Source organism: Simochromis diagramma, unplaced genomic scaffold (assembly GCF_900408965.1).
Source record: "Simochromis diagramma unplaced genomic scaffold, fSimDia1.1 OVJJ01000717.1, whole genome shotgun sequence".
Classification (NCBI taxonomy): Eukaryota; Metazoa; Chordata; class Actinopteri; order Cichliformes; family Cichlidae; genus Simochromis; species Simochromis diagramma.
The window spans coordinates 1,194,048-1,221,759 of record NW_024387503.1 but is presented as its reverse complement, the minus strand read 5'-3'; the positions used below and the strand labels follow the sequence as shown (position 1 = coordinate 1,221,759).

The following is a 27,712-nucleotide window of genomic DNA, read 5'->3' as shown; positions in this document are numbered from 1 at the left end:
TCGATTTCATTTAGAGGTTTATTCATTGCTTTCATCAAGTAACAACTGTTTTTATAAAAGATATTTTACATGAGAGCAAATCGGACAAGATGAGGAGATATGTGTTTGGTCATTGGATTGAAAATCCAGTCTCTATCAAAACAAACAAACAAATAAACATAACATTTCAATTTATATAACTTAACAATAAAAGAACCAAACTATGGTCACCACTTTCTTTGTTTCGACAAAGTCTGAAATAATAATTTATAAGCTTTAATATACGTTTGCTTTCCATTCGTCAGCATGGTTGTGAAAGCATGGTTTGTGCTGGAGAAAGACATATACAGTACCAAAACTCTTGGCTTTGTTTATACTTGTAGGGTTTTCTTTGGGGGGGGGGGGCAGGTAGGAACAACAAAGGCATCTTTGTTGTCTCTGAAGCCTCCGTCCTTTTGCTCTGCCTCTTCCCAGAAAGCGGGTATTGTGTGAGGTGTGAGGGTCACGAGCGGCCCAGAGGTTCAGAAGTGCGATTAGAAACACAAGGAGCGGGTCCGATGGTACCCCGCAGCCACCCTGCCTGGATCAGGTGTATAAAAAACACATGTGGGAGCCCCCCCACCTGCATAAGCAAATAGTGCCTGGGGAGTGGCTAGTGCGATTCATTCCATAATACTTCCATAGTCACACTAACAGGAATAACATAGAGTTGTCCTTCATTTCTCTTTACTTCCATTCATTTTTATGTAAAAACACCTCCACTGAAAACTGTAAGTGCAGCTTTTTTTTTTAAACAGTTTGCACATTCAAGACACATAAAAAGGTCAAAAAGTTACTTCGTGCAGCTTCACTCCCTCTCAAAGTCCTTGACCAGATGCACAGTCTGGGTTTGTCAAAAAAAAGAAGGAAAACTGCACAATTTCTGAAGGAGTGTACATTTTGACACATATAAACAGTACCTTGAAGATATACATAAAATTAAAAAGTCAGCACAGAGAGCCAACTTCAACTTCTCCCATTGACTTCAATTTCATTCCCCCTGTTTGTGAAGTTGGCATCGGTCCCCCCAAACATTTCTAACATATGCACCGTACATTAGTACATTCTAGATTCTTTCCATTGGATGACAGAAGAAGCGCTTGATGCTTAAGAGAAACTGAGTTTTGATCAAGAAAAAAAACAGACACACACACACACAGACGGACAATAACAAATACTTGCTTGGCCGACGAAAAGATAATACTGAAATGTATTTTTGAAGTCAGGGGTAAAAAAAACGGAGCGAAGGGGAAGAAAGTCAAACTTTTAAGCCTGTCCTCTGGCTCCTTGTAAACAGCAATTAGAATGTAATGCTAAACAGCTGAGAGGGCTGAGGATCAAAAGGCTGGGGGTGCTCGTGGCGGTGGCTTTTTTTTTCTCGTACTAGACCATCTTGTTCTGAGCGCAGACGTGAAAAGGCAACAGTGTCCGCATAAAACACTGATAATGCAAAGCAAAAACATCCCTTTTAGGTCATGGCATTCCTCCACTGAGCCTTAAAGCACGCCTCTAATGCGTATATCTTTGTCACCGCGTCTTCATTTGGGTCCAGCTGAGTGTCATGTGCACATTTGAGCAAGTAAAAAGCCACGATAAGAAAGGAATCCTTCGCTGGTTAATGAAATCCAAGGCCGAGATGTGGACAAGGAGGAGAGAGCTGGCTGCTTATCTGCGTAGCCAGCAGTTGCTGTTGGCCCGCCATCGACGTGGCTGGGACTGGGACAGAGTTCAGTTTACAGTCAAAATGAAGACTCCAGTCAAAACAAGAACAATGCCTTCAGAGGATTCACACCGGGCATTTTCCCAAGCCCAGTGCACACCCGTACAAGTGTGTGCCACTCGAGTTCGTCGGCGCCTCGGATTGCTGAGCTCACTCAGCCCTTAAGGCACATGCTGTTGCTGGGAATTTTCATTCACAAATTGAATCCTGAATCCTGAATCATGACTGGGACCCTAAAAAAGTGTTCCAGAGGCACGTCAGTATCTGTGCTCCCCATCGACCACAGTCAGTGAGTTATTTGTCTAAACAACAAAGGCACTTTGGCAAAAAGACTCAATTTGTAGCGTTAAAAAAAGAAGAAATAAAAAATAAAACATGAAAAAAAATAAGTTAACATTACAAAAGTTTTTTTCTTTTTTTTTTTTAAGGAAATACTGCTGCTAAAACTAGTACTCGCAAAAGAGAAGATAGCCAAGGCCTCTTATGAACCTTTTTTTTCAGACATCAATAACAACCAAAAAGAATGAAAGTTCTTTTTCTGCCTCACACTTCCTGAGTTCAAATACCCCCACCCCACGACCACCCTCCCTAAACAACAGTTCTTTTCATTTTGGGGTGGGGAGGGGGGAGTTTATTTGGACTCTGGTGAGTTTGCTGAAACAGGAATGTTTGCTGGTTTGCATAGAGGGGACGGGAGGACGACGTCCAGGCTAATATTTCTGCACCAGCGGCACTTTGACAGTCTTGATCTCTGCTATATGAGAGGACTTCTGGATAATGCAGCTGGTGGTCCCGGAGGCACTGTCCTTCCCCTGTGCCAGGTTGGTCAAGGCCATGGCGGCGTTGATCTCCTTCCAGTATGTCTCGTCTTTGCCTTTCGCCTTTTCTTTCTGTGTGGCTCTGGGGCCACCGCTGCTGCTGATGAGCGAGCTGACCATGCAACACGAAAGGACAAAAACAGAGAGCGTTACGATCAGCTCGCAAATGCAAATGACTCGATCTGGTCTGCAGCGTTAAGAGAAAGGCTGCTCACCTGTCACATTTACTTGATCCATGCTCTGTGGTTTCTGAAAGCAAGGAGAGAGAGAGAAAAAAAGGTTAATTTTGCTGAGTTCATCGGGGTCAATGAGGATTTATTGGAATGTCGCTGAACATACACTCTCGCAGTGTGTGTGCAGTAGTGTGTGAGGTCTATGCTGTGCGCTCTTATGCGTACACCCTGCTTTGTGCAAACATGTGTTGCTCTGTTTTCTCTCTTCGCTCAGATGCTGGACAAAAAGGACGTTTTTTTTTGTTGTTTTGGGGTTTTTTTTGCAATAAGCCGTCAAGAAACAAGGTGACTAATAGGATCGAGTTGAAAGATGTTTCTTATGACTCACAAGCTCCATTCTCTAATATTTTGTTGGAAAACAAATGGGCCCGGGCCAACGTAATTGAGTTGTCTGAGGAAATCAGATCAAAAATGACTGAGCGCAGAAGATTTAAAGGGGGAATGAAAAGGCAGCAAGTGAGTCAGTGAGAGAAAGATGGATGCCTGCTCTCCCTCTCTTTTTTTCCTCTCTTCAAATGGGAGCAATCTTTATCTCATATGTGAAACATTAGCAGAGGGAATAGCAGAGTCATTAAACAATGAAACCCAACTTCTCTTCGGGGCAACCAGTGTGTTTATTTCAGCGTGCTCTTGTTGCCTGAATCCGTGTGTGTGAGTGAAAGAGGAGTTCATTTGGGTGCGTGTTTGAGCTGAACCTGTCCTGCTGTCTTGGTTCCAGCCTTAGGTGAGATCTGCCCAACAGTGAGTATGAGGACACAGGCTTGGCGTTTCATGAGGCATTAACCAAAAAAAAAAAGAAAAAAGCAGAGCATCTGGATTTTTCTAGTCGCGTCGCCCCCGGGCGCTCTCTTTAAGTTAACTAAACACGCGTCTGAGGCCCCATGAGCTTTTAAGAAGTTCGGTCTTGACCAGATATAGATGACTGGATGACTCAAGAATGTTCAAAGGAGGGCAAACTCTCCCCAAATTTTCATTTCGTCCAAAGATAACAGAGTTCGTCATACCTGGGTTGTCTCCTGCTCGGCTGTCAATCCGATTTCCTGAATGTCCTCACCAACAGCACAGGGTCACCCAGTCTTTTATACCCCGCCAATGTCGCATTTCCCCATAAAGCAAGTGTCTAAACCTGAGCTAGTGTTTTAACGAGACCCTTCCACCAGCCACCGTCACCACAAGGCAGCAGTTGGCGGGCGTGCATTAACGTTCTCCTTTGCTAATAAAAATCTGCACCCTTCATTCTCGCTGGAATTTCATTTGCTATCGTGGTAAGAAGGGACTGGAAGAGGTTGAGCGAGGACACTGTGTTCAGGCTTCGACATAGCCAACAGAGACCCACTGAGAGCAAAGGAGCCAAAGCTCGTTCAGCGACGGGGAAAGCACATGCAACATTTAACCGTTCTGTTGTGTCACCTCTAACCTCGCCAAACCCTCCGTAGATTTTCCAAATATCTGGATACAGCGTTCAGGCTTGAAGCGCCTAATTACTCCCAACGCCGCGCTCTGTTCCTCTTTCATGACAGCGTCGGGGTTCAAGAGGCCCCAGAGCTAATGCGAGCCTGATTATAACATTTCCTGCGCTTTTCCCGCTCATTCCGTAATAGGTGTAATCCACAGAGAGAGGGAGAGAGAAAGAGACAGACAGAAGAAGCCAATCATTCTTAGACAGAAGAAGAGCAGGAATGTGTGTGTGCACGTGTGTGAGGGCGATGAGGACGTGATAACCCAGTACTACAAACCACAGGATGAGATTTGGGGCTTCAGCGTGTAAGTGTTCCAAAAAAAATCCTCTCATTCCCATCCGACCACAACTCCCTGCTGTCCCGTCTTTTGCTCTGCCTTTTATCTCACTTCATCAGCGAGTCCCCTTTTCCTTTACTGATGTCCCCCAGGTCGACTGTTCACCTTTTGATTTGCTGTAATACCCCCTGATTGAGGTACTCGTCAGGAACCAGCCAAAACAAATGCAATGTTTCCCGTCTGTTTTAATAAAGAGTGACTCTGTGCTATGTCAAGAGCAGGTTTCTTTTAAAGCCCCTGATATTATCCATCTCTTCTTAGTCTCCAGTTTTTAATCCCTCTATATTTCTTCAGCCATTCTTCAAATTAATTGCCTAAATTGCCAGTGTCAACTGAATACTTGAAAACTGTGAAGCCATCCTCCCTGCACCCTATCTCCATCTTTCTTTCCTGATTGTTGCCAGGGCTCCAAAACAGATTGGTCTTGATTAAAAATGTGCACAACACTCCGTAATCACAGTGCTGTAATTAGAGGCCAAATTACACAGTTTTCATGCGCTGTTTATGCCTCCTGCCCCCCTGCCTTCGAGATACATTAGCTCAGTGTTTACGGCTGTGGTGCCCGGTGTAAAGATCGGTTGGTGACAGCAACTGATAGCAGCAACATCAAAGACAAACAACAGGCAGAAGAAAAGTGTGTGTGTGTTTGTGGGATCTGAAGTGCAGCGTGTGAGACTTTCCATCCACAGCTTTAAGTGTTTCCAGGGTGTGTGAGGCAGCCACTGTCCAGATGATTCCTTTCAGAACACACACATAAAACTGTGTTTTCTGAGCTTTCTAGCAGGTGGATGCAAGGATGACCTTTGCCACCCTGCACTCCAAGGCCCTCATTGGGGACTAGACACCAGCTCTCAACCCCTTGGACCCCAGATTTTGAAAATGCACCACTGTTTGCAGAAAAACTCTGTTTCCAAAGCCCTTTGCCTAAAACATCTAAAACTGGGATTTTTAAAAACAAGAGCAGCGCCAAAGACTCAATAAATGGCCAATAAATCACTGAAGATTTTTTTTTTATTATTTTCACTTTTTTTTTCTTTTTTAAACTCAACTACTTTGCTACTGAATACTCAGTCAACTTTGCTGTTGCCTTTGGGCTTCACTGACAGTGGGGTTGCACGGACCGCCAAAGGGGAAAGCTAAGAAGTCTGATGGTTTCTGGCATTGTGCTGGAAGTCCAAAAATACTAGCTCACTTAACATCACAGCGGGACGATGGAGGGGAAGGGGGAAAAGAACATAGGAGAAAAAAAAAGAAAAAGTAGCTTTAACAAAACTTGGTGAAAACGAGGGAAACAAGCATGGGCTGACAAATTATTGAGGTTATGAGGTTCCACCTGTTAAGATGGCTGCAGAGGAGAGTGGCTGACTATCATCATTACCATCTGGAGCTGTTGTTAGCAACTCGCAACAATAAACAAGGAAAGCTGAGTTGCACAAACTGTGGGCTGGGCTGAATCAGACAGACAAATAAGCACACACACACACACACACACACACACACACACACACACATACACACACACAAGGGCATTTTATGATATTGCAGGCTTTTAGCCTTAGTATTATCCAGAATAATTTCTCGTCACCATGGATAGTATAAAGAGTCTAAAAATAAGAATAGAATAGAAATTGAAAACAAATGATTACCTAGAAACAGAAAAGATGGCTCAATTTTAAAGCAATAGGGTTTAACAATTCTAACACTTATAGGTCTTTTATGCTAATTTCAATCTCCATATTTTTATTTTCTGGCTCTGCTAGAGTAGGTCTGCAGGATTCACAGATAATGTATAATCCTTATTCATCTTATATCGTGCATTGGTGCAGCCCTGTTGACTGAAACAAGTGCTCTCCCTTTAAGGCAACACTCCCTTTAAATCTTTCTTCTAACAGGCTTCTCCCTGCAAAGAGAAGGGCTGAGGTGCATGCAGGTTGGTGGGGCTTTGGTCTTCAGTTTGAGGTGACTGCATTAGAGCTATCAGCACTTTTTGCTTGGAATGTTAGAAGCGGGGAGAAACAGCTAGCTTGGCTCTACCAGCATGTCTACAGCTCAAGTATTAACACATTGGATCTTCTTTTGCTTAATCTGTACATCATAGGAGCATTGTATCAACTGTGTGTAGGGAGTCCTTAGAGAAGCCTAATCCATTTGAAACCTGAACATGTGTTCACTTTAGATACATTTAAAAATGATGCAGAAATGATGTGCTTTGTCTGGATATGTAAGACTACCAGTATGGATGGAAAGCTAAACTAACAATTGTCTGGGCTGCCAGTTTTGAAATAAATAATGAATAAATTCTGTGAATCTTAAAAAGTTCTTCTCAAAATTGGCTAAACTGAGAGATCTGTTAATTATTTATTATTAAATGTATTAGGCTATACTAATAAAGGCAGTGTAGAAAGTCACTGGGTAGAAGGGAAAATATGTTTACTTTGCTCTGAATGAGAAAATATTCCACCACTGGACGAAGGCCGGTGAATCTGGACGCAGAGACAGAATCCAAACTCGACTGTTAAAGTAGGAAATGAGCTAAGCTGATTTCCCCTAACAGGACCTGATGAGAACCAGAGTGGTGCTGCACACTGGACAATCTGGTCACCGCTGACCTGTGCAACCACAGGATAGGAATGGACCATCATGTCATTAAGCAGCCTCTTTGAAGCCCGCCCAAACCCGAGGATGAGTCAGAAGTTACCATCACCACAGGTGAATCACAACGCTGCGCTCGACCTACAGGATAGAACTGCGATGAGCTCACCTGATGTGAAGTCAAATCAATATCAGAAGATGCATTAATTACTTTTAGCCAAGTCAAGAAGACTTGGCTAAAGGAAATGCCAAAAACCCTCAGGTGCTGCGACGCCTTTTTGAGCTTCTTTCTTTCTGCCACTTTAAGCCCGACGTGCGAGCCTAAGATTTCTCTTTTTATTATATTTCTCTGATGCTCTGTGCTTTTTTATAATGTCAAGAAGAGTCTGTAAATGAAGTTAGGGATGCCTTGGCACTCAGCTTGCCTCGTGCGCTGCCAACCCTACTTTTATATAACCCCTCCCAGCCATTCCTTTCCCCGTCTCTGCCGCGTTTGAACAAAGTCTGAGGCTCCAACGAAGCAAACTGTCAATTCCACTCAGCTAGCCAAAGACATCATACATGGCGTGAATTTAATGCCTTCTCCATTCGCCCTGACAACACTTTCATCGCTTACAAAAATATTGAATAATTAGCTCTTAAACTATTAAATCCAACATACATGCGCTGACACGGCCAGACAGATACTGAGCTGCTGCCCAAAAACGACGTTCATCTCCTGCTTTTTCTGTGCTTTCTTTTTTCTTCTTTTTTTTCCTTTTCCATGTCTGCCCGGCAGATGACACACTGGTGCTGTGGCTGCGGTTGGGGGCAGATAACCAAGATCCTAGCATTGAGGATTGCCTTGTGTCTTCTTGCTAGATGGAGAAATAATAACAGTGCTTGAAATGTTTAAACGCTGCCAGGTTGTCATTGTGTTTACGAGTGCCAGTAAACAGAGAGTAATCAGGGCCCCCGTAAATCAGCCAAAATAAGGAGCGCGTCTCGACGAAGAAGAAGTAAATACGATGTTATGGCAATGTGTGCAAGTGTCTTGTCTGTGTGGCTGTGGGTGGACTGCCACAGCATCCAAAAGAGGAACCAAGGGGAATTAGGAAGTGGAATGAGATGTGAGCATGGGTGGCCGCAGAAAGATTAAAAACAGGATCACGTTCGACTGGGACACATCGCTGATGATGAACAGATGAGCCTCTTATCACCGCTTTGACGCGGCAGGTACAAAAGAGATTAAAAAAAGGGGGCCCAGTCTCCTCAGGCAGAACCTTTCATCACAGCTTTCTCAGCGACATCCTCGGGGATGAACGGCAACTGCTTGTGGTGCAGAAAACACACAAATTAGGACAGGGGGGGGGGAAGGAAAAGCGAAAACCACAAGTAAACATTATTCAGATTTTTAAGTGTTTACACGTGTGCAAAAATAACCTTTTTTTCAGGGGGATCTGGCCAAATGATATGTTTGTGCTGCACACACTGCATTATTATGTTGCAATTGTCTGCAGTGGTAGTTGCAGGGCCCTCTCACACTCTTGGGGGATTTCTGCGTATGTGTGTTCCGCGTCCTTGCTGGGTCACACCTCGGCTCGCTCGTTAAACTCTCTCCTCTCTCCTCCATCCCGTGGGAACGCGATGGCAAACGATTGTTCTCGACACGGCTGGGTTTTTAAAATGGAAACAATTTGTGTTTTATACGGAACAGGGCAGCGTGGCTCGGTTTCTCTGACTAGGCAGGCAGCTGTGCTTTCTGAATCCGATGAAATGATTATGTGCGTGTGTGTTTGTGTGTGTGTGTCCGTCCTTAGAAGCCTTGGTGTACTGATGATTTAAAAACTATCAGGTTGTGAGGGCTTATTATTCTGCCCTCTTCAAGTTCTATGTTAGGCAGTTGCGTATAAACAGTGTCTGTGCTGGTGTTTGTCTGTTAACACTTCTCCACAGGATGAGCACTGTCTCAGTCTGCTGCTGTCCTCTCTGGTTGCCTCTCATCCAACCTCTGTTTAGTGGTCAGAAGCCAATATCCCATCTTCCAGTCAGAGAGGTTCACCATGAGGGTTTTTTTCTTCCTCTCTGTCTTTTTTATCCACCTTTCCATTTGCCTGAAGCTGTCCCACAGCTTAATGCCAGGATTATGCCTAACTTTTGCCAACTCCTAGTTGTTCCCACCGTTGGACCAGCCACACCCTGAAGGACACTTATGTGTCGTATTATGTGTGTCTAATCTCGTCCTTTCTTAGTTCTATTTTCTGCTGTGCGTGACAAGACGGAAAAAAAACACAGCTGCAGCGGTAGGACACTTATATACCTTAATATACTATGTTAAAGTGGACCTATTACACCCATTTCTAGCTCAGTATTTTTTTTATTATTAATGAACTCTGCTAGAGTAGCTCTACATGAGTCACAGTTCAAAAATAATCCTTATTGGAAGGCTTGGTGCTGCTTTTATTTTGTTCCATTGTCTGAAATGAGCCATTTTAGCTTCTTCTCCCTTTAAGCCAGCTTTCCTCTGATTGGGCATGAGTTCCAAACAGAAGTTTTAAACAGAGGGTGGGTGGTGGAAAGGTGGGTGGAGCCTCTTAGCTCACAGTTAGAGCTGTATGCCTAAAATAACTGTATTGAGGCTGAAAGTCATACAAATCAAAGACCTATCAAAGTCAGCTATTGGTTTATGGGGTTTACTTGGAGTTTGCCAAGTTTAATATGACCGTCCACCACTGTAAAAACAGAACATATAAAGAAAGATAATAGCTGCTTTCAAAGAACAAATTATACTGAACATTACGAATGCATTTTTATCTTGAAACCTTTCGAATTCATCGGAAAAAATGCTGGAAAATCATTACGTAATACAAACAAGAGCAGTCCAAGCCTGCATACTTCCAACAAAGCTCAAAATTCATTTTGTACCACGCATAAACTGAAGCCCTGGATCTAGAAGGACATCCATATTAATTTGTGATATTTTCTTGGTAAATTCAAGCAATGTTTTGAATGTTTTTTTTCTTGTTTGAATTCGATACACGTCTGTGAAGATGACATCTTCACAATGAAAAAAAGTAATCCTTCCAAAAATTCCTCTATTCAGATCCAGCTCGATGTTGGGCCTCATCCCATTTCTGCAAACCTGTCCGTGACTTTTATGTTAACATAAGTATTTGCAAACAAACAGACAAGCCAAAACCAATCACACAAGCTCCTTGGTGGAGGCAGCAAATATTACTCTTATTAGGGCAATAAAACTTTAATAGCTTATAGTAAATTTCCTGAACATTCACGAGCACACAGATATCACTGATGTATAGCTATAGCTTTACATAAAACAACACTGATTTCATAATGCTTATTCATACAGGCTTCAATCCACTGTCTACTGCAGTGATTCCCAAAGGCTCTGCTGTGTGGCAACACTGAAACAAACTATATTGTCACATCAAAAATTTAAATCATCTTCACTATCAAGAAACCTGCTTTTTCTTGTAAGTGAGATCAAGCTTACATAATTTCACTCAATCCAAAGTTAGTCTGAATATGCATACTTTACATCATTGTTATGTCTTTAAATTAAAAAAGGGTTTAAACGGTTTCAACAGTTGTTACTGGAGCTCCTTTCTACCAGAAAATTCAGTTGGCGGTGAGTTCTTTGCACCAGGGGACACAGCTTCTTTGGAAATAATCACTGCTGCTTTTTTTTTTTTTGAAGAAATTTTTCAATGCTCTGAGGAGGACAAATAAAATTCCAACCATCTCCCAAATGAGTTGGAAGACTTTTCAGAGGCGTTTGTTATGGTTATTAACAATCTGCATGACCAGACACCGCAAGGGGTAAGTACAAAAATATATAGATCACTTTTGTAATTTGGATGAACTTTTCCTACACCTCAGTTTAATTGTTAGTAGTCTCACCCAATCCCCAAGTCCCAGTCCTGTGCGAAACAACCCCATCACAAAGTAAGGGCCAACCAGATGTCCCCAGTTTTTCCCCTCATCTTCCTATCTTTTTGAGAAAAAAAACAAGAATGCACACACATGCACACACTCACTTCTTCCAACCACACTCTCTGTGTGTCTTAGTCACTGCCACCACGCTGTCTTTTCTCTCCCAACGGGCCACTTCTGGGGAAACTCAACTCTTGATCTGGATGGACCAAGCGCCTCCCTCTCCTCCCTCTCATGCTGTCCAAACTGATTTCTAAAGCCCAACCTGAACCCAGTCAGTCTTGGCAAAAGCTGCCGCCTTGGAACAACATCTCCAACCTCCTCCTCTTTCTGTCTTCCCTTTCTTCTTTCCTATGAAATTGTGGAAAGAGCAAATTGTAGCCAGTCTATCCACATCTTTGAATTCCTGAGACAACGAGTCTTCATCCATCACTCGCCAGGAGTGGCTCATTGTCATCAAGTGTCCCTGTATCGAGCGCTGTCTTTCCTGTTACTCTGTGGCTTACAGTAAATTACCCTGCCGCCCAAGCAAGAAAGACATTAGAGCCTTAAATCAGTCATAACAGCCGGCATCCCTGAACAACACTGCTACAAAAATCATCCCAGTTGGGTTTTTTTCTTTGGAGAGGAAACAAGAGAGAGTAAGGGAAATCCAGTTAAGTATATCTTGTTAGTCGAAAATATGAAAACAATCATGATAGAAATCTCTTTTTATCGGCAGTGACCATCACATCTCTCTACCCTTCCACCTCACGACAAGGAATCCAAACACTCTGGGTGTTTTTTTCCACAATGAGACGACTTCTTCCATTCACCTGGACAAGTCGACAGCTCCTTAAGTGCTACGAAACTCTCCAGGATTCAATAACTGTCTGGCACTTGCTCCAGCCTAATTTGAAAGGCCCTTAGGACCTCAGCGGCTCCTGTCAAGCACTGCTGTTTTCATTGAACAGGTTTCTAAGAATCCTACGTGTTAAAAACCACCAGTTTTAGATTTAAGTCAGTTGAATGTGATAAATAATGGGCCAGTTTGTTTCTCTCGGTGGCAGAAATCCTCTAATTCATAGACTTATTGATGGGAAATGCAATAAATAGTGGAAGTATCAAGTGGAAGTGACAAAAATAAATAATTACACGATTTTGGCAGGTTTCGACACAAATATTTCACTTTTAGCTGCTAGATATTCACGTTCCCCTCAGGAAGAATAACTTTTACCTCTTTCTCGCAAGCATATTGCCGGGGCTCATGCCAAGCCAGTTCAAATGGCAGTACCCTTAAAAAAACTTTATTCGTCCAAAAAAGTTGATTGCATGTAAATTTTCAGTGTAATTTTGTTACATAATTACAACACAAGATGTTAAATCTAAAGGAACCTGTTCAAATGACTTGTATACATTCAGTTTGTACTGAGTGCATTTTTCTTATATATTAATTGTTTGAGTAAATAAACCTTTGATTTTATAGATTTCAGCTGTATTTTACTCAAAATTATCACGTCATCTTGAGCAAGAGTGAAGAATCATTTCTACCTTGGCACCTGTTGATAAGCAGACCACATGTGGACAGGTTTGAGTACCAAACATGACGTAGCCTTGGTCTGGGTATTTTTTATGGCCAACAGAATTCTCTGAGAATCATTGTTGAGTTTATTGTAGTAACCTCTCCCATACATGGTGTTATCACTGGTTGCAACTTTAAGCCCAACAACTTTATTGTGCCACTTTCTTCTTTTTGGTGAAAACGTATGGGACAGGTTCCAGGAATTCACTGGCAGCAAAAGGGGAAAGTGTTCTACGGTTGACTTTTTAACTTAGTTCAGTGCTTTTGACCAATCGGCCTCAGCTGAAAAGAAAGAAAAAACTGATGATTTCTAAAATGCTTTTTTCTCTAATTTTGTGCGGTTGCACAAGTACTTTGGTCCAGGCTGCAATATCTCAACAACTTTTGGGGGAGTTTCACGATACTTCATGGGTACAATTATGGCAACTACAAAATGAATGATTTTGTGGTCCTCTCACTTTGCATTTAGCGCAGAAATGACATCAAAACGTTTCTAAAATCATCGAAATGCAGTGTCTTCACAAAATCTGTGTATGAGCAAATGTTAGCATGCTAACACCTACATGCTGCCATTTTTATTCTGTTTTAGGATGGTGATAACAGCTATTAACAGTATCTCAACCTAATAGAGGCATGACTTTAAACAGGCAAATAAAAATCTCATTACTGGGAACTTGCTGTTGGCCGCTGACTAGGTTGCAGTTATTGGGGCTTTCCCACATCAATAGATGCACTGGCAAGAACTCTACATTCACCATCAGGCTACTGTACTCAGCTGTAACCAACGTCCATAAAGGGTAGAACCTGAGAAAATGCACTACTGTCAATCTCATGTAAAACGTCTGACCAAGATCTCTCAGGCTCCACCCGCAGAAACGTTGGGAGTTATTTGGCGTATAATGATCTATATGATATCAGACGGGGCAAAATCTGGTACCGAGCAACAAGAAAAACACTCGGCCAGATTCCTGCCATTTAATATCCCATTAAAGGGTAATTTGGCATGAAACCCCTGGCGTGTGTGATGGAATTCTATTGCTCCTTGTGTTCAATGAAATTCCCCACAGGCTTTGGACTGCAGTGTGTATGTGTGTGTTTGTACTGGATGTGTGTGTGCCTATGCTCATATGAGGCCTGTGAATTGTATGTGAGTCCTTTCAAGCTGGCAGAAGTTTAGTTTTCCACTGGGGTAAATCTACACTCACCATCTCCTACCACGTCTGACTGCCCTCTGTAGTCACAGGGGCTCAGGCTGCGGCCACAACAACCAACTGGCCTATTAATGGACTTTTAGCCAATGGCACAATGGTTGCCAGGCACGCCACTTTTGCTTTGACCAATCGCAAGTGGTTGTTCACAAGCTGGAATTCGGCAAAAGAATGCACCGAGAGACATCGTTTTGTGTTTAAGCTGTTTTTTTTTCTACGTTTAAATTCTATTTCTCCCTGCTGAGTGAAAATGTCAGACGTTTTGTCACTGTCAGAAAGAAAGCAGGGGAACATTCAGAGAGCTTAAAGTTGATTTATTCTGTCTTCTTTTTTCTCTGCGTTTCTGATGTAAGCACAGATTTATGTGAAATCAGGTACTCGGGGAAACATTTTTCTCTTATTATAAAAACACAATAAAACTATTTGCAAAACAGGAATGTGTTCACTGCACAAGTATCTGGGAAGCGGAGCCCACAGGAGGAAAAAAAAATTCAAAAGTTGCAGAGGAAGTGACGCAAACCCGAGCTTAAAATGATTTCTCTCTCTGCTCTGTCATTTGCTCTGTCGGGGGAATCAGATGCGGTATTAAAATTTCATCTTCTCGACTTTTTTCTTTTGTTTCGTTTCTTTGAGCAGGTCGATCAGATCGGAGAGCCCCCGGCAGGTGTTCGATCCCATGAGTCAACGCCGCCTCTGAGAACTTTCCATGTGCGGATTTGAAAGCTTCTCTTGCATGTAAGAGAGTAACACTTCTGTAATGGTGCCAAAGCCCGAGAAATCCAAGAGGGACACCTCAAAGCCAAGAAGTTATATCAGCTATAGAGATAAAATAGTTAGCCTCTATTAAAAACAGCAGGTCAGCCAGATGAATTAATCCTTTTTTGGGGGGAGGGGAGTTCTCTTATTAAAATCTGGTAGAAAGGAGTTATAAGTCTCACTTGGTCTATCCGTCTCTTTCTTTCTTTCTCCATCTGTAAGTCTCAACAGGTGCTTCACTGTGAAAAAAGCCTGATGTTCGTTCAGGTCAAGGGGTTTGAAGTTCTTCTTTTTTTTTGATAAAGGCAATTGTACCCGTTGCAGTCGTTGTTGCGTTTCATACAAACCAACCCCCACACGCTCCTTCATGCTCAGATAATAGGAAACACATTTGTCCACGTTTGTCCCCCCCCTCTCTCACACACACACACACACATGCTCTCACTTCTCCATTACTCCACCACCTACACCTTCAGATCCAGGCCCTCCGGGTCCTGTCCATGCTCTGCAGAAAGTGAAAACGTTACTATTGGTTATGAAGTCTGCTTGAACAAATGGCCCAGTGTTCTCAGCTGAGGAAGACCTCTGATTGTTCTCGCCACAGACGAGCTGTGAGCTGAAGCGCCGTGAAAGCCTCTGTAGGCTACAAAGCTTTTGTGATTTGCTTCGGGCTGACAGTGACTTCACGGTTAGAAGAACATCGGCGTCAATGATATCGCTATGAGACATTTTATCTTATTCGGGTTAAAAAGCACAGCTTTCCCCCGGCAGACTTAAAAACAAGCTAACTGCAGTCAACTGGGGTAATTATTTCAGGGTGACTCATTACTGTAATGTAATGTGCAAAAACAACTACGGGTATGCTTTCCTTAAACAACAAAACATGCTAATAGGGCTTTTTTAGAAACAGAATTTAATAACTTCAGAGAACAATTAATTGATTCGACTCTCTTCAAGTCAGAAGACCGAGACTTAAAGGAACTCATTTCTAAGAACCGACAATGAAAACTTGGAATTTTTATTTTAATTTAAAACAATAATACACACACTTCTTTTAAGGTCCTCATAAAAGATTAGTGACTCCACTAAGTCCCTATGTAATATTTTACCATGCTGCTTTTATTTCTATTAATTTGTTAAAAAGATAAAACTGATAAAGTTAACTCTAGCTTGAAATGAAAAAAAGCAATGCCCTAGATAAAAACATGTAAAAGTTAGGAAACATTTTTTAAGGATCATTTCCTTGTGGGGAATTCCATTCCATGCCATTTCTACTAAAACACAGCAGCAGAGTGGAAAATATCAAAATATTAAAATAGACATAGAAAAACAAAATCTATCCTCTGTTTTGATATGAAAGTGTTTTCATTCTGTAGAAAATGAACGGAAGCAAGTGTCTTCTTCTAGAGGGAGGAAAATGATCCCTCCAACTCTACTGACTGTAAAGACATTAGCAGCAGTGGAAGTGATGTAAAATAGAGCTGACCTTTTAGGATGATGTTGGTTTTGGTGGAAACTGCAGATTTTTGTACGTCAGAGATGAAAAAAAATCCTTTTTTAGTTAAAAAAAAACAAGTTTATGCTTAAAGACACACACAGAGGCTGTTTGCCCTGCTCTGTCAGTAGGACTTTGTGTCACAATCAAAGGCATCCCAAACAGTAGTGTGAATGTAAGCATGATGCACATGGCCCTGTTGTGTCTGGCATTTAGGTCAGAAGAGCTGCCTGTGGGTGGGTGAAAGACACATTTATGCACATGGGTTCACGAATGTGTATACGAGTTTGTGTTAGGGTGCTGGACACACGCTGGATATTGCTATAATTTAATCAAACTCTTCTTAACACCCAAGCTCTGCTAACTAGGTCTCAGTGGTCACAAGAATCTCATTGAGCAAGTCAAACATCATGTGAAAAGACAGTTAAAGGGTGTGCTCTGGCAACCCAGATAAAGCGTCATATACTATCGACACAAGCAGGGAGGCAAGCAGAGAGACAGACAGCTGGAAAAAAAAGATGGACCAGCTGCAGGAATTAAAACAAAATGTGCAGATGGAGGGGACAGAAAAAGAACAAAAGTGAAAGATGGCGTGTGTGTGAGGGAGACTCTTAAAGGGAAAGAATGCAAGAAATGTGGCTTCTTACCAGCCCGATAAACAAAGTTCGCCTCAGCCTCAGAGGAGGACGGCGAGAGCAGCTCATCGTCATACTCGTTGGAGCTGAAAGAGCCGGAGTGGTTTCTCTTTCGAGCGTCCATGACGGCGTTGGCCACCATGACGTGGCGCAGCGAGTCGTTCAGGTAACGGTGCAGCAGGCTGCTCTTGTACTTGGGTGGAGACACGTAGTCCTCCGCCAGTGAGGCGGCTTCGGCGGCCGAACGCAGCCCCGCGCCCATACCCATGCTCATGCCCATGCCCATGCCCATGGCCATCCCCACCATGGAGGAGCCCTCCTTCTTGATCACACTCTGGTACATGGGCTTGTTGAGCTCCTCGGGGCTACTCTGTGTCCTCTGAGGGTTGTCCCCATCTGTGCCAGGATAAGAATACTCATTTAGATGGACTGCAGAAATATATTCTTACACTTTCACAGCTGTCAGCAGACGCTGCACTCAACTGCTGTTCAGAATTTGCGTTTGAGAGGATCAGCCGATCAAAAGACTTGAATTAAGGAGGAGGGGGTAAGATTAGAACTGTGAATCACACAAACCTTTTCAAGTTCATGTAACACGTTTATATATTTATTAAGAGATTTCAAAAAATTAAGATTTTTTTTTTAATTTTCTAAACATGAGCTATAGAAGTTGGACACTGTTCCTTAATGGAAATGTTATATTGGATGATATGGATTTGTATTTGTTGTGTTTCATTTGCTTTCAGGTTTCTGTCATTGTGTGCAAACAATACTGTCGCAGTCACTGACTGCACATAAACCCACAGTTACCACATATGTAGTTCACAAGCTAAACACTGTAGTTAATCAGTGCTAAATGCCCAAAATGCACAAAATGTTTTAAAGATTCCGATCTCTACTACTGCACATGGAACTCAGTCAATGCATTAAGGGGAGTTTAAACAGGAATTGTGGCTGGAGCTCCAGTTAGCACAAGTGTATATAACAATCACGCACATTTTCTTCAGTAAATATTGTATTTCTAGAGTTAAAATAATTTTCCAAGTTCTGCGCGTCCCATCTGACTCGGGTGCTGGTTATTTTGAGCTGAACTTGAATCCAAATACGAGGCAGGGAGATTTGAACCTGGCACTCCTGCCCTCCCGTTGGCTCTCCTTCAAGAGCGGGAAGCACAGCCGAGACTTAAGACGCATTACTGAATCATAACGGATGGTAGTCAATTTCCTCTCCATCAAAAGCAAGCTGCCCCTAAGTTCCCCTGCAGAAATAAATAATTTCCAGGGTGCTGCTTTGCAACTGGAGACACTGAATTAAAGCACAGGTCCAAACCTGATGAAAAGGTGGGGGGGGTAGGAAGATAAAACACTGCACAGAAGAACCAGATATCCTCTGGCAGAAGGGAAATTAGGGAGAAGTTCGCTCTAGATACCGTCTCTGCCAAGACCATAATTTTGTAATTTGGACAGGTTGGACATTTGATTCAGCCGGAGCCAAATTAAAATTATAGCTCCCACATATCAGAAACACATGGATGGAGAGTATTTGCTCTCCTTCCTATGCGCCATCAGAGAATCAGCATTTTTCCTGTTGTCACTCAGACAATAAAATAAATCTTTTCACATCAAGTCCTTGCAGTATTTTAAAGAAAACAGGCCCTATTTCGCACCTCCATGACACTCCAGTTCACAAAACAGAAAACAACATTTTCTCTGCACTTCAACTCCAAAACAAGCTGGACCATTTCAGACAGTAAGAGGAATGCACTCCGGGTCAGTGGGGTTAGATCTGGCCCCATAAATAGACTCTGGAACAAAAGCATAGGCTTAAAAACATAATAGAGGGCCTTTTAGCGCGTGGGTCAGAAGTGGAAGCAGGCTGCGGATAGCTTCATAACCATAATATGACAGGGAGAAGAGTCAGGGAGATATACAGAGCCTCCGGTGGTACAGTGGCCTGTGGCAGACACAATGCAAACACCATGCACACATTCTTCTGTGAGCCGCACACGGCTTCTGCTCCTCAAAAATCTAATTAGAGATCACTGACACCACAGCGCTCGTCCTTTCTCTCTATTCTTTCACTGCTCGGGGATATAAGTTGTATTTTTTTTTATGTTTCCTACCCATGTTTTCTGTGCTGTCATGGAGTACAAAAAGGCAGTCTCTCCCCTCTGAGGATCAACATGTGTTTGCAGTAAATACACTACGCTGACAGGGAGCCGCTCATTTGCAATTGCAGACTAGGAGGCAGAGGTTGGCTCAGCAGGGTGTCCTAATGACAGCGTGTCGCAGCCCATCGGCCTCGGCGTCTCTCAGCTGGATCACCATTTATATCCAGCCCAGAACACTGTTTCTGCAGAGCGTCGGGCCACTTTAGGAGGAACTCAGAAGGAGGTGGACTGGCCTTTGGCGCCGGTTCACTCCGTGACACTACATTTAAAATTTTGGGGGTACAACAACTATGATGTAAGTTCGCAGGTCAGTCGGTACAGAGTGCATCAGGTTCGCAGCATGTGACCAGTTTATATAAGAGAGCCATTATTATGTGATATCTCAGAAGTGATCTTCCATCAAACTGACTGAGCAGCACACGTTTTCCACTGTTCTTTAATGCACATTATTGAATTATTCTAACGTTCAGCATTCAAGGATATGCTCTCAGCGACAGACAGAGAGCTGCAGAATAAGAGCGAAAGAGCAGGCAAAGGGTCAAACACCAAATCAGAACAACGCTGCTCATACACACAGAGAAGGAGTGGCCTTTCAAATATCATCATTATTAAAATTCTGTTAGATTAACTAGTGCCAATGAAAATGGATAATATGCTTTGGTGAATGGAAAAAGAATTAATCACATCAGTCTGCTCTGTGTGCTGTGCATGGGTGCACATGGTACAAGTCTGATTAGTGCATGCTTCTAATGATCATTTCGGGCAGTTCTTTTTTTAAAGATATAAAGTAAAAACAAATTTTTGATACTATGGACACCGAAAAATCTTGTTTCTGTTTCGCTGAAAGAAAGAAAAAAACATTAAAAAAATATCTATCAATCTATAGATAGATTGATAGATATGTCATCTCTCAGTTGGAACAACACAAATTTGATGGGACACAATGATCTTATGTGTGTTCTATGTAAAGTTATATGTGATGGAAAACTTCCATAAATACGAATGAGTCACAAGTGACTAATATACAGCACGTGCACTGTATCTATGCCAGCTTCCTGGGAGAGAAGACAATATAAATATGTTTTTACAGTTCATGTGAACGAAGTTAAACCGGGCACCCTTTTAATTATAACTGTGTGAATAAAACTAATTAATCATATTGCAGATCAAAATTAAACATGCTAGTAAGTAAAGGGTTGTTAGTTATCCAGGCCTTTGTTTACACCCGGCTGGATTACTGTAATGCTCTTTATATAGGGGTCAGTGCTTCATCAATGACTCATCTACAGAGGGTGCAAAATGCTGCAGCTCGTCGCACTCAAAAGTGTGAGCACTATTTTAGCTTCACTTCACTGGCTGCCCATTCCGTTGAGGATTCATTTTAAAATTATTTTATTTGCTTTCAAAGCCCTCCATGGTCTAGCCCCATCTTATCTCTCTGAGCTGTTACAGCCTTTATACACCCACCCGCTCTCTCAGGTCAGCTGATCAGCTGTTTCTGAATGCACCCAGGACTGAGCGTAAACTTAGAGGAGATCGTGTTTTTGCTGTAGTAGCTCCAAAAGTGTGGAACGATCTGCCTTTAGAGATTAGACTCTTCTCTGCTTGTTTTTAAATCACCTCTGAAAACCCGTCTCTTCATGTTGGTTTTTAGTTTATTTTTATTAGTTGATTCTATGTTGTTTTATGCTGGGTTTTTTTATATATATATAGGGCTGTTTTAATTTAATTTTTATGTATTATGTGTTTTATTTTTGTTTTATTCTATTGTTCTTAACTTACTTACTATACAGCACTTTGGTCCTGTGCTGGCTATTTAAAGTGCTTTATAAATAAAGTTGGATTGGATTGGGGAAATTGAGTGCTGACATTGCTGGCTAATAATCCTTCCTTTGAGGTGAAATTAGTCAAAGGACGACCACTCCCCCATCCCAGTAAACCTGGTTCAGCATTGCTCAAATGGGATGGCTGACGATTCAGAAACCGTACCTTCTGAGCAGCTGTCATCGCTGCTAACGCTCAGCCTCTCTGCATTCCCCTGAACATATTTGTTGTACAGCTTGATCCTGAGCGCCCAGCTCAGGTCTGGCTGCCTCACTGTGTTCTTCAGTCGCCTCCTGGCATTGGCGAACCAGTTGGACACCTAAGAGAGAGAGTGAGTAAGACAAATAAGAGGGAAGTGGGAACGTACAGCAAATAGAAACATATGTTATTGTTTGGATTCCAAATTCTTTCATATCCAGCAAAACAAAGTCTATTCCCTAAGAAAACGTCTGCTCTCTGCCTGCCATCAGTCTCATTCAGAAAAACCAAGCAAGACCGAAGCAAAAGACAGATATAGAGTCGGGTTGCAGAGGAGCTCTTTGAGGCCGAGACTTAAGAAACAACCCAGACGCTCCAGAGAGACACCGCAGCATGCATCCTTTCTGTATCAGTAACATGCAGAAACATTTAACACCATTCAAACGCCGGATGGCCAGCGAACGCAACATTTCATTAACTAACGTTCTAGCTGAGGCGTACGTTGCCCATGCTTATTTTGGACTCGCACGGCCTCCCACCAATAAGACATTTTTTTCCAACACTGTCTTCAAGATGAGTGTCTTCAAAAGAGACACTTGATCCAGTGCTCTTCCTTTCACTGGGAATGGAGACTATTAGATATTATACAAGAAAAACTTTTCATGCTCAATAGATTTCAAGCAGTTTATGAAGGGGCTGAGACAGAGGCCTTATGCTAGAGTACTTATTTTTCCGATCCTCTCTTTCAGTATCATGTTTCTTGTTAACTAAGACCATCCCACATCCCTCTGTCGCGAGCCCAGCACCGTGGCACACCAGGAGGACGGCGGCATCTTGTGAATTTGCGAGGTGAGACACGAGACAGCTTGCTTATGAGAGCCGGGGAAAGAATGGCTCAGGGAAAAGAGACAGAGATGGTGACGCCTAAAAAGGCTGGACCCAATCGCCAAACCAAGCTCTCTCAGCCGTGGCTTGTCAGCCGCGTGTGTACCGTAGAGGAGACGGCATGCAGGGACGGCGAGGGATTTCAGTGGTGATGGAGAGATGGGACTGGATTTTCAGCACACTTGATTCACAATATTTACATGGAAAGAACAGGCTGTTTTGCTAAAACATGACAGATTTAGTTGTTTTAAACACCTGGTGCCAGGTGGGTGTTTCCAGGGAAAATGCACAGGAAGTGATGCATTCTACATTTCTGGACTAAACAGTGGAAGAAAGGGGTAGCTCTCATCCTCAATCAATGGACAGGCAAAGAAATGTGAGTCAACAGTTAGCTGGTGCTATCATATAACACTTTTTAATGGCTCTATATAAATTAGTTTAGTCTACAAAATGAGAAAATACAATCATCAGATGGTCTCAGCACTTTTTAAAATTGTGGCTTATGTCCCAAATACACATATATTAAAGATTATATCCTTTCAAAAGTTCAACAAATAAGAGAAAAATGGTCTCCAGGTTGATTTGAGATTTTAGAAGCAGTGCATTTGTGGCAGTTTGATGTCAGTCAGCTATTTGATTTGCTGATACATTGACTCAGCAACGCACACTTAACAGAAAATCAATTAAAAATGAATTAATAAAACTTTTATACCTCCTTCATGCTGGAAAATGCAATTATAACTTGCATACCTACACTCACCATCATGAAATATTCCACTGACCTTTGACGCTGCTGCTGGTATTTGAGTGTCAGCTTAAACGCATGCATGCGTGTGTGTGAGGTTGTGTGGTAGTGTGTGTGAGCGGCACAGCACCCCTGTGTCCAACACAAAGCATTCCTCTGCACTCTACTCGCCCTCACCAAAACAAACAGCTCCATCAGGCCCCCAAAATGAGAACCAGATTAAGCACCGTGGCCGGCAGCCCAAAAAAGCCGCCGCAGACTTTCTGAGGCTGTATCAGTGACCTTGTCAGCCAGATGATACTGTACATACACAGCTGCACGTGCCAGACACCAAACACACTCATATTCTCCACTGGGTTTTCCTCTCAGCGGTCAGTCGCTAAAGTCAAGCCGTCCACTGTACTCTGGCATCATCAGCAGAGGGTGCAATAAAGCTTAAAGCGTATATGAAATCTGCGTTTCTAACTGCATTACTGCAGATCAGAGGATCCCAAACTCTGGGTTGGGATCACTTCGAGGTCCCACGTGAAGTCCCAATGAAGTGTTGTCAAAAGAAAATGCAGCATAAAAATACATCCGTGTTACGCAGAAATAATAATAATAAAAAAGACTGATTTCACCATTTTTCCAGAATTCTTATTAAAAAAAAAACCCAGAGTAATGGTTCAAATTAATTTCAATTAATTGCCTTTCTTGTAAAGTCAAAATAGTTACATGACATAAAATTCTATTTGCAACTAAGTGAAGTTTGTGAAAAACTGAACTGATAATTACAATGTAACTACTGTATAATCTTTGTTGGTTTGAAGCTAAAGAAAAATGTGAGGCTTTCTTGACAAATAAAGGAATGAAAATATATAAATGCGTCTATGTTTTTCACAACTGACCTATAAAATAATGTAAATCTAAAGCAGTCATCGGCAAAGTGTTTTTACAATAGTGTGAAGAAACAACAATATTCAGTGCTGCTGCATAGGTGCACAGTACTCAAGATGAAACGCATTTGCACTTACTTCAAGTGCAAATGAAAATACAGCTTTTCAATGCTCTCAACAACAGACATCAACCTTAACTGTTAAACATAACTCTAATGCTCTGTATTCACCGTCAATTTCTTTGTCACCTGACCTGGAAGTTTGAAGGATTACCAGAAAGTGGTCTCACCTGAACCAGCGTCATTTGGGAGCCGAGTGCCAGGAGGATTTTCTCTGTCTTGGTGGGGTAGGGATTGTCCCTGTGCTTGTAGAGCCACTGCTTGAGCGGCCGCGCCATGTCCTGCAGGGCCTGACGTTTGTGTCGGACTTTACCACCACTGGGACGACCCCTGTGAAGAAACGGGTAGAGTATGTATCTGGTATTTGAGTTTGTAGAATCTTTTATCTTTTCTTTAAATGCCTAATTTTTAACACATCTTCCTTCTATGAGTAAGATAGGAGATGTGCCCACAGTGCGTTTATGAGTTAACACAATGCTTGTCTTATTTGAATAAAGACTAAAAAGTAAACAAATTGTTTTGCTTTTAAAAATGTGATCAAATCTGAATTTAAAGCAATGAAACAGAATCAGGATCGTGCTGTATACTGAAATGAACAAACGGTGTTATGCGAGCAGCAAGTTGAGTCCTAAGTGGAGCGGCAAGTTGCCTGACTTTGTTAGTCATGACACATAAAGTGAAAACTCTACAGAGTGTGCAATTTTCTCACCAAAAGCACTGCAATTAAGCCGAGAGATGTTAAAGGGATGTAGAGATGGAGAAAAAGAACGAGAGACTGAGTCAGTGAGGGGGAGAAAGAGAATAGCCACTTGCAGTTTATTTTTCATTGCGTGTCCCACAAGCCGCCAACACATTGCTATGAAACAAACAAAAACATTCTACTCAGGCACAAAGATTTGCCAGATTAACTTTTCACACCCAGCAAAAGTGGATCAAGAACAATGTAACAGAGGCCACGGCTTGAGCCAAACCATCACACAAGGGACGGACAAAAAGCTGAAATTATACTTCTGGTTTTCACTTACAGAAAATCAAAGTAGGGAATATACTCTGTGGCCTGGAAGATCGCAAATATATTTTCTCAAATCCCAATTCAGCAACTCAGTGGTGAGTACAGCTACAACAGCAACTCATAAAAGATCACTACAGTGAAATTACACAAGATGAAAAATGACAATATATGAATTTTCTATGAGCTCTTAAATATATATTAGAAAGTCTTTCTTTGAGTCTGCTTTTCCTGAGCTGTAAAGGACTCAGTCTCACCTGTAGCTCCAGGTCTTATGAACCTGTAGATGTCAGTATGGTGCTGTGCTGCATTTCTCCTTTTATCTCACCAAAAAGCTGCTCTCACTGTAGATGTAACATACTTTAGTCTAACCTCAAAGTCTACCCGAGGTTCATGTTCTACAAATATTTTCCTTGTAATGCAGATCGCTATGAACATCTTAAAGGATATTTCATTCCATGTTCTGAACTTTGGCTTTAAGCACACTCTCTCACACACGCACTCTGTTTAAAAATTTAATGTACTTTGTTAGCCTTATCCATCCCCTGAAAAAACACCTACAACTCACATAAGTTCACACAGAATTCTTTTAATATTACTGAGGGTTTCTTCTTCACAAGGCTCCTTAACATACCTGCTTTGCCCAAGGTTGCTGTGATATAAACTAAAAAACATGGACATATCAGGACATATCTTCACCTACACCTGCTTCCTATTGTAGAAAATATATAGTTTAAAAAAATCAATGGCCGCTTACATGATTGACTAGACCACACAGAGAGCTCAAGGGTGAATTTATTTATTGAAAACAGATGGAGACCTCCGCTACTGAACAAGGCTGACCTACTTATTAACTCTAAGATTAGTTGTGAACATCAGCACCAAAATAAAGGACAGATTGGGAAACGGTAAATATAAATTCTCTGAGCCCTAGAATCCTGGTGCATTAAATCCACATGAAAAAAAGCTAGACTTTTTTATTATTCTTATTACTAATTTTTTTTTTTTCTTTCAGTGCGGAGATCTAGAGCATAATGTTGGGACCTATAAACGACCAAAATTGTGGCTTATTGAGGCCGGCGTAAGTTTCAAATGTTTGTGCATAAATGCGCAATTACGCTCTGCTGCTGGTACTTTATCAAATCCAAATGTTAATAAATGCATCTGTATTACAACTCAGTGAGGCTCGTGCACACACATGGATTAAATATTTATTTTAACAGGATCTGAACCCAAAAGTCTGGCTTGGGTGTTTGGTCTGCTGTCTTTAATTCTGCGCACAAACTGGAGCGATAACCACAGCGCTCTGATAACAAAACCAGCATTGTTGTTCCCTCTCTCTCGTTCTGTTAGCTCGTGCTGGGAGAAATAACCGTGAAATAGAGGCACTCCTCATTAGTAACACCCCGGAGGGGAACTCCAGTTAATCCAACTCCGCACATGCTGACCAGCAGCGTTAACCATAACAGAACGCTCCACATACCCGCTCCGCCGGTGTCTGATCGCCTGGTTGTCTCTGATGGTCTGGTTGCTGGAGAGGAGGTCTGGATGCTGTCCGTCGATCACTTCTAGATAATTTCTGCTGCTCATTTCCACCTCCTTCGCTTTCTCCTCAAACAGAACCTGGCTGCTCAACTTGTTAAAGACGATGGTGTTCATCTTTGGTCAGACAATCCACCGTTTTTCTCTGACGCGTAAAATATCAGAAGGAGGGAAGGAAATCCACGGAGTTGTCACAGTGTCCCAGTGTCTCTTCTGTGGAACAAGTGTACATATTTTACACAAAGCGTGCTCAGAAATACCTCGGACGATGACAAGTAAATTCGCCAGGGAAACTATTACAACTTGACCTTTGGCCACAAGGATCACAAAAAAAACAAACAAACAAAAAAAACCAACCAAACACTTAATAATGCCAGTACTTTAAAACACACTTTAAAACACTTCTCTGACAAATTGAAATTCCAAACCTTATTAAATGTGCTCGCTCATTTATTTACACTTCATTTAAAAAGCTGATCAATCTGATTAAAGCAGATCGTACCTAACAGCGAAGCTTTGATGCATCAGCTGCTTTACAAACAAAACAACAGAAGCACTTGTGCAGACTCATTATGCACAAATATCCATTGATGTGCAAAGGTATGCGTGAGGAAATTGACATAAATAAAACTGTGAATAATGCGTGCAGACAGCAGATCAGTTATGAGACAAGTAAATAAATGTTATGTGACTCGTTAATGCAGCGCTGCAATAAACTTACTAACTCTTTATCTGATTTTTCTACGTGACAAAATTCCACTCTCTTCAATTTAATGCACTTCCACTTTATTTGCAGGAGACAGCAGGGAAGTGGTACTGCAAGATTTGAACGGTAAACACTAAATTTGAGTTTGTAAAATGTGTTCAAGTGGAATTCACCTCCAAGTATCGTCCTCTGCTCTGTGGTCGCGCGTCAAGAACTCGTGAATGGTTTATTTTGTTTGGTGCTTCCACTCCTCCTCCCTTTTTAAATCTAATACAAACAAACCTACAGCCTTCACAAAAATGTGACATTTTTATTTTTTCCTCCTTTCACCCTCAATTTGTAACTTCTAGTCGAAAACTGAATGTGTCCTGACAAGAGAAGCACCTTTGAGCTTTCATCATTAACCTGGCGCAAATTCCGCGCAGCAACAGCACTGAAATAAAACACCTAAGCGATATTACTACTACTAGTAGTATTACTAGTAATATTTAAGTTACAACCTGTGTCACGTTTATTGTATTTAGCTTTCTATATGGGGTTACAAGTGAGAATAAAGAGCCATGCAAACTCGGTCCAGTTCATTCAAAGTTGTATACGTGTTTGTCCTCTACATCATCCCTGTCCTGAGTCTCAGTAACGCGGCTCCATTCCTGCTGCAGTAAATCACTGTGAGTGCAGTTACCTGTCCCGGGTCCCTCCTGCGTCTCTCTGCTGTGTAGAGCAATAATCCTGTTTCCAGTCACCCATTCCCTGCTCACATGTTCCCCTCCTGAGATCCTGAGCTCAAACCGCACGGACCGCCGTCTCCTCCTCCGCTTTATCGAGTGGCATGCGCCGCGCTGCCCGGGACTCTGAATATCTCACCCTGCTCAT

At 42.1% G+C, this 27,712-nt stretch overlaps 1 protein-coding gene across 1 annotated transcript; it reads right to left on the bottom strand.

The window, feature by feature from the left end:
- On the bottom strand, positions 1-27,712 carry mkxa (mohawk homeobox a). The gene is made up of 7 exons (XM_040018799.1): positions 27,522-27,712; positions 26,075-26,346; positions 23,753-23,912; positions 20,926-21,079; positions 16,779-17,162; positions 2,772-2,805; positions 1-2,668 (listed from the first exon to the last, which is right to left on the bottom strand). The coding sequence occupies exons 2-7, from the start codon at positions 26,248-26,250 to the stop codon at positions 2,449-2,451; spliced, it is 1,128 nt and encodes a 375-aa protein (XP_039874733.1). The 5' UTR covers positions 26,251-26,346; positions 27,522-27,712; the 3' UTR covers positions 1-2,448.